At 41.4% G+C, this 12,343-nt stretch overlaps 1 protein-coding gene across 3 annotated transcripts in view; it reads left to right on the forward strand.

Moving 5' to 3' along the window:
* Window positions 1-12,343, forward strand: part of FRMD3 (FERM domain containing 3) — a 245,599-nt gene that overhangs the window by 202,630 nt on the left and 30,626 nt on the right. For all 3 annotated transcript variants that reach the window (XM_073546031.1, XM_073546029.1, XM_073546032.1), the window contains 2 exons: window positions 1,843-1,911; window positions 4,198-4,331. In XM_073546031.1, the coding sequence (XP_073402132.1) occupies window positions 1,843-1,911; window positions 4,198-4,331 (203 nt within the window). The remainder of the gene's footprint in view (window positions 1-1,842; window positions 1,912-4,197; window positions 4,332-12,343) is intronic.

Genomic DNA, 12,343 nt, shown 5'->3' on the forward strand with positions numbered 1-12,343 from the left:
TATAGTTCAGAGAAAGTTGAATAAAATTGTATCTTGATATCTGCAATCTGATATCATAACCCAGAGCTCTTTGAACAGGACACAGATTTCACTGAGAATCTGCCTCTAGCGGTAATTTTATTGAAGGGGATGTTACCTGTGTCAGGCATGTAGATCAAGAGAGCAGACTGTCAGTCAATACATTTCTCAAGCTGGTAATATCCCCTTTGATTTAAAATAAGTTCTGGAGGCAGATTCCCAGAGAGATCTGTGTCCGGTCCATAGGTCTTAACAGCTCATTTACATATTAATAAAAATGTGGATTTTTCTGGATTAAGACATTGGATCGCAGATATCAAGATATCATTTTATTGAACTTTCTATGATCTGCATGCCCATATAGACTGCATAGGAGCATTGCTTCTACAAACTCCCTTTAAGCCAGATACAACTGATTGCTGTTCGGGTTCGCCCATTACTAGTAAAGTAAGGGGTCTGTACCGGACATTTAGTGTCCATGCACAGACCCCAAACAAGGACTTCTCATGGAAGTCCATTTTATTGTTCAATATGTTGAAAAAAAGAGTGGACAACACCTCCAAAAATCATACAATGATCAAAGGCAGCTAGGCAAAAATATATATAACTGAACATGAGGTTCTTAGTTTAACTTTCTTACCATTCTGCATGAACCACGTCACGGCAAACCTCGTAGTGGGTCCCTACCGCCCAAACGGAGTGGAGCTGTTCCGACCGCCGCCTCAGCAGCAATGCACAGACAGGGCAGATGGCCCGGTGTCTTCAGACCACGACACCTCACCAGAGCAAAACCACAGCAACAATGGCCGCCACACTGCACCAACACCAAATGAAAGGAGTCCCCATCACCCCACGGAGTGGAGCCATGCGCCGACCACCACAGCAGCAATGCAGCAGGGCAGACGGCCTAGTGTCTCACGGCACCCATGCTGCAAGACAGAGCCCCATGACTCCAGATCACGTCTCACCACCAGCACTAAACCACAGCAACAATGGCCGCCACACAGCACCAACACCAAATGTATGGAGCAATGAAACTCGCCTTCATCAAGCTCTTCAGTGAGAGCAGAAATGGGCTAGACCCCTCACTTTGCAGTCTCCTGCTAATTAAAATCACCTGTGCCAAATGGGAGGAGTGTACATGCGAAGAAAAAAAGGACAGATCATGCAATATGCTGAGAAGATCATTAGCTCATTGTATGATTTTTGGAGGTGCTGTCCACTCTTTTTCTCATCATTTTATTGATCAGGTTTGGCAGCCCAAACAAAACTTGTTGAAAAGCTGCAATGCAATTAATCAACAAGCTTTTCTGGTGTGGGCACTTCCGGCTCCATCACAGCCATGCCAATTGTTGCAATTATTTTCTGGGAAAAATACTTTAATTTCTGGTATAATTTCAAGGGTGCCAACACTCTCGGCTATGACTGTATTTCTTCCGATGTCACAGCCTTTTTCTTTAGCTCACAGAGGTATGTGTGCTTATCATACAGCTCCTCCGTTAGTTGAGACACAGGTCTCAGGAGCTGTGTTTCTTCAGACTGCAACTTGTCCTGACACATGATTAGCACAGGCTGCAATTTGAATTACATAACGGAGGTCATTTTATTACATTCTTGGAGATCCTCTTTAGCGGTTAATCCTAATTAGAGGAAAAAAAAAAGCCTTACAGCCAAAAGCAGAGGATTTGACCTTGAAAATCACTTGGGTATTTTAATAAATACATTGTTTAGTTTATCATCATTGACATATCAGGGTTAAAATTATTGCATTGTATACATAGTTTATTCACATGTGTTTACAGTCTTATTTATACCTCTATTCAGTGGGAAAGTTGCAAAAGAAGTTGTAGAGGCAAGTTCGAAAATCCAGAGAGACCCACCAGAAGTTCACAGGTAATAAATTGTAATGATAGCCTCATACCTAGGGTAGGCAACAGTAGATCTTGATCTACTGATAGATTTCTAAAGGCCCTCTTATACATTAGATAAAAGTTGACCTTACCATTGATTTTGCCAGGATCCAGCTGACCATGAAATATGTATGGGGGCCTTCTAACTCTTCCCTGACAGATTATATCAGAGTAGAGAATGATCTGGCATATTGAATTTTAACTGTCAATCCTTTTGTTACCGGCAGAGATAAGTCACTGCCATAAGAGTCTGATAGCTGCTTTCTCATAGAGAACAGATGAGTGCTCTGCCAAGTTTCCCTATGTATGGGGGAGTTGGGAGAGACAGATTTTATAATGTGTATTAATATCTCACTAAGGCTGCAGTCACACTTACCGTATAAAAATCGGTCCGATTTTGATGACCGAGAATCGCACAAATGTTCCATGAGCAGTGATCTGTATGTAATCTGTTTGCAATGCGAGGATGCGATTTCCTCGCATCCAGTAACAGTGTGACATCCATATATCATCCGTATGCAATGCGATTTTAACACGAGCTTTTACATACAGCAGTTCTCTCTATGTAAAAGCTCATGTTAAAATCGCATTGTAAAACACAACTGTAAACATTGTTTTAATACCAAATAATCTGCAAAATATAGATAGATTAAAAGCTGGCAAATGATCTGCTGCATACAGTATAGAATAGAATGGGATAGAATAGATATATACACGCAGAATAGGTGTATGTGTGTGTATGTATATATATATATAGGTGTGTGTGTCAGTGACACAGATATATATATATATATATCTCTTTATATTTCATAGAGAGATAGATAGCAGAATGGCCAGTAATTCATTTGTTGGCTTCTGTAAAATCATTGCAGAACCCGACAGGATAGGAGACATGGTTTACATACAGTAAACCCATGCAGAACAGTTAGATTTATATATGTCAGTGACTAATACTGTTAGTAGTATGTGTGTGTAAAGTTTGGGACCTGTATTTACTAAAAGAATGTATTCACGGAAAAAACTGGCGTGGGCTCCCGCGCAATTTTCTGAGCTAGAGAGGAAAAGACAGTGACTGAGGGCAGAAATTAATAGCCAAGAAAGGGACCATGGTTATTGTCCCCCTGGCTAAAAACATCTGCCCCCAGCCACTCCAGAAAAGGCACATCTGTAAGATGTGCCAATTCTGGCACTTAGCCTCTCTCTTCCCACTGCCCTGTAGTGGGTGGCATATGGGGTAATAAGGGGTTAATGTCACCTTTGTATTGTAAGGTGACATTAAACCTGGCTTAGTAATGGAGAGGTGTCAATAAGACACCTAATCCATTACTAACCCTAAAGTTTGTAAAGGGTTAAATAAACAAACAACACACACACACAGGCAGACTAAAGTATTTTAATGAAATAAAAGAACACACAGTTTTGCCATCTTCTTCTGGTAATTCAAACGATGCCCTCCATCTCCTGTAATAAATAAAAAAACAAAATATACCATACCTGTCCGGAGATAAGTCCCACGGGGTAATCCATATCTGGGGGTTAAATAGATTTCAACTGGGAGCGGTGCTAATGCTACCGCCCCGGTTGTAACCCACTGAGGAATGAGAAACTGCCAGCGGCATCATCAGTGACGTAACCGCTAGTCACTATAAAAAGTATTAAAGATGCTAATACATACTGGACTCAGCATATGACAAAATGGACACTATTTTGTGAAATACCTGGTATATGGAACGAGATCACAAATATGAGGTGAATAGAGGTTAAAGTAGATGAAAAAAGTACTGGACTAATACCTGGGTACTTGCTTTATCTACAGTGCAATTTAGGCCCCTTTTTAATTTCTTCGCCAGATTGGTTGATATCATCTTTACATCAATGTATTAGATCTACTCTATTAAGATGACAGAATGTAGAAAATGTGCTGCATTATTAGGCCGTTGAAGGAAAAACATTTGCAGGCTTGTAACATCTGGTTGGAAACTATGAAAAATTAAGCAATGAGCGCATAATTGTAAACTGACCAAAATGTAATTTATGCTTTGCATGTAGGAAAGTATAATATATTTGTGTGTATGTGTGTGTGTATGTATATATATATAATATACACACAGTTATTCTGGCACCAGCGGTATCAGTATTGCGCCCGTGTGTACCTAGAATGCTAGGCTTTTATATAAAACATTGAATCTACTCGGTATATGTTCTGTATGTTTTTGGTATTCCTCCTGTATGATCGGCATTGGTTTTCTTTTTTTTTTCTTTTTGCTAGATCTCTAATACCACACAGTCGCAGTTCCTATTCCTTAAACAAGCAGCTTATCATTAATATGGAGCCACTTCAGCCACTCATTCCATCTCCAAGTGAGGAGGAGGAGGAAGAAGTCGAAGCTCCACAAGAGGAAAGTAAGTGTACTCTACACATACAATTACACAGCTTGCCTATCTCATGCTATAGGTGGCTTGTTTTTATTTTATGTTCAGTTTGTTAATTCATTTAGTATATTTTGTAATATATTTAGAATATTAATTAGGTTGATGCCCTAAACATTAGGTCATCTAAACAGGGCAGCAATCATCCGTTGAATTAACACCCTGAGTTGACGGCAGATTGCATCTTTTTATGTGACCTTAAGGCTGTGTGCACACGTCCGGAATTCCCGCGGATTTTATGCGTTTCTGCCGCGTTTCTTCGCCGCGTAAACGCGTCGAAAATGCATAAAATAAGCAGCCCATTGAATTCAATGGCATTCCGCACATGCTGTGCCAATGCTACTGCGCTCCGCGGCAAAATCGCATCGTGGAAAAATACGCAGCAGGCTCATTCTTTGTGCGGAATCACAGGAATTCCGCACACATAGGAATGCATTGTTCTGCTTACTTTCCGCATGTGGCTATGCCCAACATGCGCAAAGTAAGCGGAAAATGTGCGGATGGTACCCACGGTCTGAAGGAGAGATGACTCTCCTCCAGGCTCTGGGTACCATATCCCTGTAAAAAAAGAATTAAAATAAAAAATAGTGATATTTTCACCTTCCGGCGTCCCACGCAGCGTCCCAAGGCCTCAGCGATGCTCCTGCCAACTCCTGTTCCCAGTGATGCCTTGCGACAATGACCTTTGATGAAGTCGCGGTCTCGCGATACCGTAGCGGTCTCGCGAAACCGCTACATCATCAAAGGTCATTGTCGCAAGGCATCACTGGGAACGGGAGTTCCCGGGAGCATCGCGATGATCGGGAACGCTGCGTGGGACACCGGAAGGTGAGAATATCACGATTTTTTTTTTTATTTTTTATTATTTTTAACTTTATATCTTTTTTACTACTGATGCTTCATAGGCAGCCTCAATAGTAAAAAGTTGGTCACACTCGTCAAACACTATGTTTGACGAGTGTGACCAATCTGTCAATCAGTTTTCCAAGCGATGCTACAGATCACTTGGAAAACGCTAGCATTCTGTAAGCTAATTACGCTTGCAAAATGATAGTTTATCGCGGGAAATATGCATGTGGAATTTAGCGTATTTCTCGCGGCAGGGAGTTGCAGCATTCCCATGGAAATTTCCCAGGCAATTCCGCAACGTGTGCACATAGCCTAAAAATAATTGTCAGCAACATACCATCTGGTGTCAACAAGGAATGTATTGCTGACAATATGCAAACTGGATGGGTATCACTTGATCTTATTAAATCATCACTCCAGCATTTTATTTTTATTTCACAGCCGGAGTGGTGCTTAAAATCCAGGTCCCCTGCCCCCTGTCTGATACTCACCTTTTGACATTTCCATCTGTTTCGGTCCGTCTCCTGCAGTTTGTGACCTGCTGGCCGCTCCAGTGTTTCATGTAGAGAGCCGGAGGTCACTAATCAATGTAAGGCTTTGAGAGCCTCGTTCTGGTCTAGTTCTGGTGCTCACAAGATGCCGCCGCAAGACCAGAGTGATGCTAAAGAAAGATGGAGACGCTGGAGGGTGAGTATGAGACTGGGGGCAGGGACATTAGATTAGAAGCACCACTCGAGCATCGAGAAAAAACCCACTGGATTGGTACTTTAATGACTCGGTCATCAGTATACAGTTTGCTTCAGCCAGCGTGAGGGAATGTGCACATAGAGAGTTTTCAAGAACATTTCCACTAGAACACGTTTAATTCCTTTCTGCCATATGACGTACTATCCCCTCCATGTGCCCTGAGACTTAATTCTCGAGAACGGAATAGTACATCATAGCCGATCAGCCACGTTCACGGGGGGGGCGCTGCTGATCGCATGATCGCAGTGTTCCGGTGGCATAGTGAAGCATCTCGCATGGAGGTGGACACCCTGCGTGCTTCCCTGAGACCATCAGAACAACGCGATGTGATCGCATTGCTCCGAGGGCCTCCTCCCTGCAGGCCCCGGGTCCAAGATTGCCACGGGGTCCTGCAGGGAGGTGGCTTTTTAGCGCCTGCTGGGAGTAGGCGCTGAGAAGCCTGCTTCACTGCCTGTCAGATCCCTGATGTGACACAGTGCTCTGCAAAGTGTCAGATCAGCGATCTGACTTTGCATAGTAATGTCCCACTCTGGGAATTGTAAAAAAGTAAAAAAAAATTAACGTGTAAAAATAATTTTAAAAAAATTTCTAAATAAAGAAAAAAAAAAAAATATTCCCCAATAAATTCATTTCTTTATGTAAATAAAAAATAAATGTACACATATTTAGTATCGCCGCGTCCGTAACGACCCGCCCTATAAGGCTAGTTTCACATTAGCGCTTGGAGGCGCAGCGGACGCTCTCCATGAAGCTCCGCCCCCTGCTGCGTCTCCTCTGGTCATTTCCGCCTATGGGCGCATGACACTGCATGCGACCTGCGTACCATATCTTTCACATTGGTTACGCAGGCCGTGTGCAGGTATGCTTTTGCCGCCACATTCGTCCTTTTGAAGGTGTGCGATCGCATCAAAGTGCAACATCGCCGCACTGTCAAAAGGACGCATGCGGCGGTAAAAGCATACCTACACACGGCCTGCGTACCCAATGCTAAAGATAGGATACGCAGGTTGCATGCAGCGTCATGCGCCCATAGGCGGAGCTGACTGGAGGAGGCGCGGCAGGGGGCGGAGCTTCTGCTGCGCCTCCAAACGCTAATGTGAAACTAGCCTAAAACTGTCCCACTAGTTCACCCCTTTAGTGAACCCCTAAAAAAAAACAAGGCAAAAAACAATGGTTTATCATCATACCGCCGAACAAAAAGTTCAGTAACACGCAAACAAAAAGACGGATTTAAATAAACATGGTACCTCTGAAAATGTCATCTTGTCCAGCAAAAAACGAGCTGCCATACAGCATCATCAGAGAAAAAATAAAATAGTTATAGCTCGCAGAATACAGCGATGCAAAAATAATAATTTTTATATCAAATTGTTTTTATTGTATAAACGTGCCAAAACATAAAAAATGATATAAATGAGGTATCGCTGTCATCGTACTAACCCGAAGAATAAAACTGCTTTATCAGTCTTACCACACGCGGAACGGTATAAATGCCCCCCCCCCCCAAAAAAAAGAAATTCATGAATTGCTGTTTTTTGTTTATTCTGCGTCCCAAAAATCAGAATAGAAAGCGATCAAAAAATGTCATGTGCCCAAAAATAGTACCAATAAAAATGTCAACTCGTCCCGCAAAAAATAAGACCTCACATGACTCTGTGGGTCAAAATATGGAAAAATTATAGCTCTCAAAATGTGGTGATGACAAAACCATTTTTTTTGCTAAAAAAGCGTCTTTTAGCTTGTGACAGCTGCCAAACATAAAAACCCGCTATAAAAACCTGCTATAAGTAGTAAATCAAACCCCCCTTTATCACCCCTTTAGTTAGGGAAAATAAAAAAAAATGTATTTATTTCTATTTTCCGGTTAGGGTTGGAGTTAGAATTGGGGGTTTTCCACTGTATCTCAATTACAGCTAATTCTGCGTTAAAAAGTCAAATGGTGCTCCTTCCCTTCTGAGCCCTATTATTTTTTTTAATATTTTTACAATTATTTATTCTTTTTTTTTTATTTCATTCTAAGTTTTACACTTTGTCCCACTATGGGACACTCATTTTGTGCAGGCTAATCGCTTCTATAACATGTAGGTCTGCATGCTATAGAAGCTGTCAGCGCTGCAGTTTCTATACACTAACCTGAGAGACTTCCAGACATGCACTGCGCATGAAAGGAAGTTTCTCAGCTCTGGAGACCCGGATGTCGTCATGACAACATCGGGTCTCCGTGGCAGAGATCGTGACCCCTCAGCATTCTGCGGGGTCTCCGATCCAAAGGCAGAGGGGCTGTTAGCCCCTCTGCCACCTCCGGAATGCTGCGATCTTGTTTGATCGCAGTGTTCCGGGGGTTAAAGTGCCGGGTGCGGTCTGTGACCTCTTCTGGCATTTAGAGCTGGGTGTCAGCTGTGAGTGTGGCTGATCGCCCATGACGTACTATCCCGTCCATGGGCAGTAAGCCCCAGGGAATATGGACGGGATAGTATGTCTAATGGCAGAAAGGGATTAAAGATGACCTTTCACCAAATTTGGTTTTATCAGTTTTTATTGATGACGTGTGCTTGTTCTACCTGTATGATGCTGCCGAATCATAAGCAGACATCAATGCTCAAAGGAAGGAAGAACACCCACCCGCACTATAGCTTAGAGAAAGTTTCTCAGTCTGATCTCCTGGTCTAACCTCCTGCATGAATCAGTGTGGATGGGGAGGGCCGTGTAGCTGAGTTTCAGCTGTGTTGCATTACAAACCCTTATATAAGCGCTTCTCCTTTCATAGCACGGTAATTACTGCTGTACTTCTTGTTCCCCTATAACATCTGTCTGGAGCAAAGTCAGTAATCATACTTATGTCTGCTGTGCTTAAGCAACTTGTAATCACTCTGCAGTGAGATCAGGGCTGTCATTACATCTTACACAATAGAGATGTCTGATCTAGGTTACTCCTGTGTAGGATTTAATGACACCCTGCTCTGATCTGAATGTAGAGTGATAACAAGTTGAGCACAACTGATATAAGTGTGATTACTGTCACATCTCAGGATGACTGTGTGGAGGAGGGGCAGTACAGAAAAGATGTCCTTGATTTGAGCAGAGGAGAACTGATCGAATGGTTTGTAATGTGACACAGCTACACACAGCTGTGCTGCCCCTCTCCCCACAGGGACCTTATCTGAAAGTTGTTCGTTATCTGCACTTTCTAATCATGCAGGAAGTTAACCCAGACATTCAGACTGCCTGTCATTACAACTCACACATTGAGAAACCTACTCTAAGCTATGATGGGGCCGTGTTCTCCTTTGTTCTTGTTTCTGGTTAGTCAGTGTTTTACAGGGAATAGAAGCACATATATAAACTGGAAAAACAATCTGATAACACCCACTTGGATTTAAAAAAGTTAATTCATTAGGTGCCAAATGCTTTGATTGCTAATATCTCCATCTCCGCGATCAAGAGGCAAAATTAATATATAAAAAAAACTTTAATTCTGCTCTGTAGCCACTGTTACATTGTGTGTCCAGTTCATAATGAAAAATGTGGTCAAATGTCCTCTGTAAGGGCATAAAAATTCAAAGTTTGAAAATTGCATATTTTTCAGCAAAATTCACATATTTTTTTAGAAATAAATGCAAATTTTATCAACCTAAGTATATCACTACCATAATGTACAATATGTCACTAAAAACAATGTCAGAACCACTGGGATCGGGATCATCTGAGCATACTAAAGGGGGTCGACAAAAAAAAGCAACGATCTAGCTTTAAAAAGGAACATAAAAGATATTACTCTATAAAAAGGGAAAGACGAAATTACTATGAAGCGGGTAAGTATCTATAAGCCAAAACCAGGAGTGGAACAATCAGAGGAAAAGTATAATAGAAACACGTCACCACTTCTGTATTTATCACCACTTCCGGTTTTTGGCTTACAGAAGCTAATGTTAAATTCTGACCAAATTCTGATGCGAGCGAGGCCTAACTTTCTGCGGGAGGAAATGTTTTATTTGTCTTCTCTTTGCAGCTTGTTATTGTCTTCTCTGGACTTCTTAGTCACACTTTATTCGCACTATTGTTTGCTTTTTGATTTTAGCAAAATTCATCATACAATGGATGTCACTGGTGCACAGTGAACTCCATTGGGCTTTAATGATCATGGTTTTCATTGCCGTGAAGGGAAGAGCAGCGCTAAGCACTACTAGGAGTCAATGAGCAAACCGACGTGTAGGAATGGCTTGTTAGGCTAGTTTCACATTAGCGTTTTTTTGCGCAGTGCATCGGGCGCATAAAAAACGCAAAGAAAAACGCAAAACAAACGCGCGTTTTTTTAACGTCATGCGCACGCTGATGCATAAAAAAACGTAGCGTTGCTTGCGTTTTACATGCGTTTTTGCATGCGTTTGCGTTTTTTATGCACATGCGTTTTTAGGTGTGACATTTTTTCCATTGTCTAGAGAACATTCTAGACTTGTTTAACTCAAAAACGCATGCGCAAAAAAACGCAAGCGTGCGCAAGCCCATGCGTACGCATGCGTTCCCATAGACTTCAATGTGTTGTTTTTGCGCATTCCGTGCGCAAGCGTGCGCATGCATTTTTTTGCCAAGACAGGGCGCACCAAAAAATGCAACATGTTGCGTCTGGCGCGAAAGACAAAAAAACGCATGCGCACGAAAACGCAAGTGTGCGCCAGACCATGCGCACTTCATGTTAAACATAGGTGCGCAGTGCGCATGCGCACGGGTGCGCACGATGCGCTGCGCACAAAAGCGCTAATGTGAAACCAGCCTTACTCACATGAGCAACAATCTCAGACTTTTCGCTTTGCCAACAAGGCTAAAACTGCTTCTCTGCTGCTGTTTTGCTTTTGAATTTCATTAGACTCGCTCTCCAAAATTTTTCTTCTTTTGTATCTATTTACACATTTAAAGAAAGACCGCTTTGTGCAATTTGTCATAATCCTACAAACTGAAGCATGCAAGACTCAGTTAACAAGGTATTACATAATAGTGACAGATAAAAAAAAATTATACCTAGGGAAAGTGTCAGGTTTTCCTACGACTATCCATGAAATGATTGTGTAAATTTTTACATTTGCTGTGAAGGAACAGAATCTATTGATTTTCGTGATACCTATGGGTAGTAGGTTTGTAGTTTATGTAATATCTTATGTAGCATAGGACAGCCGCGTGCTGTAGTGGAAGAAATAAATGCATATGTGAGGTATCATATACTATGTTCAGTCACATGCTGCTTCCATGTGAAGGTCGTTTTATGACCCAAATTAAATCCAGTTTGGTCAGGACAATCTAACACATGTTTATAGACAATTCATGTGGTTTTGCTATTTTTTTTCTACATTCATTTAGCTCTTAATGTTACCTTTTGTTTTTCTTTATTATACAAACAAAGAAAATTACAAAATGGAACTAACAGAATATTAGAGGGGACCTATCACTCAATTCATGTTCACCAAAACATAGGTAGCATGAATCAGATCCTGGCCACACCTTAGAAAGATGTCTGTAAGATCTGTAGTTAATGCTGTGCATGTGTAGTTTACTGTACATGTAAACAATAAATTACCAAAATGGCATGGGATACCTCCTATTTTAATAACCAGTTAAGGTAAAGCAGCTATCTATTTATCTTTGCACATCCAACACCTAAACATCTGCCATTTCTATTCTGCATTTTATTCCAGTACTTGTCACATGGATCACACACTTTATGTTATCCATGTGCACTTGTGTGGGACATATTGATATTAATGCTGCTGTAAAAAAAATGGACATGTCCACATGTAGGATCACATGAACACGTGCACAGTTCAACCGATTATAATAGGTGTGCATGTGTAATTGTCTCCAGTACGTGTGAAAACTGTCACCACACATACTGGAGACACTGACATGTGAAGGGGACTTAGTATCATAGCTTCTGTTTGAATAGAGTCATGATGGCCATGCTGATGATGCCATTCATAGTGGATCAAAAGTTTTCCATTTTGGTATTTTTGATTGCAAGCATCTTCAATAGAAAATCTTAAAACAGCCTTCTATCTCTCTGTTTGCTTTGAAGTACTAATATTTTTTTTATCTATCGATTTCTGAATTTTTGTGTTGGAGTTACATAATATTAGCAGGTGGTAGTAAGAACTATCCTGAAGAACTTCCATTTTAGGACTCATACTTATCACTGTAAAAAAAAAAATTTGATATTGGTCCAGAAAAGTGGGACAAGTGTCATGCGATTTTCTCCTGCGACTACTGTTATGAATGAGTCACCGTAGGAGGCAAAAACAGAAATACTAGCTAAGTCCAGAAAACCAGAGAAGTTGGCAGCTATCGGATTGCAGACCCCTGAACCTAACAACAACAACTAGCAGTAGCCGTGGGGGGTTCCT

This window comes from Dendrobates tinctorius, unplaced genomic scaffold (assembly GCF_039654945.1).
Source record: "Dendrobates tinctorius isolate UK_male_01 unplaced genomic scaffold, ASM3965494v1 ptg000144l, whole genome shotgun sequence".
Taxonomy (NCBI): domain Eukaryota; kingdom Metazoa; phylum Chordata; class Amphibia; order Anura; family Dendrobatidae; genus Dendrobates; species Dendrobates tinctorius.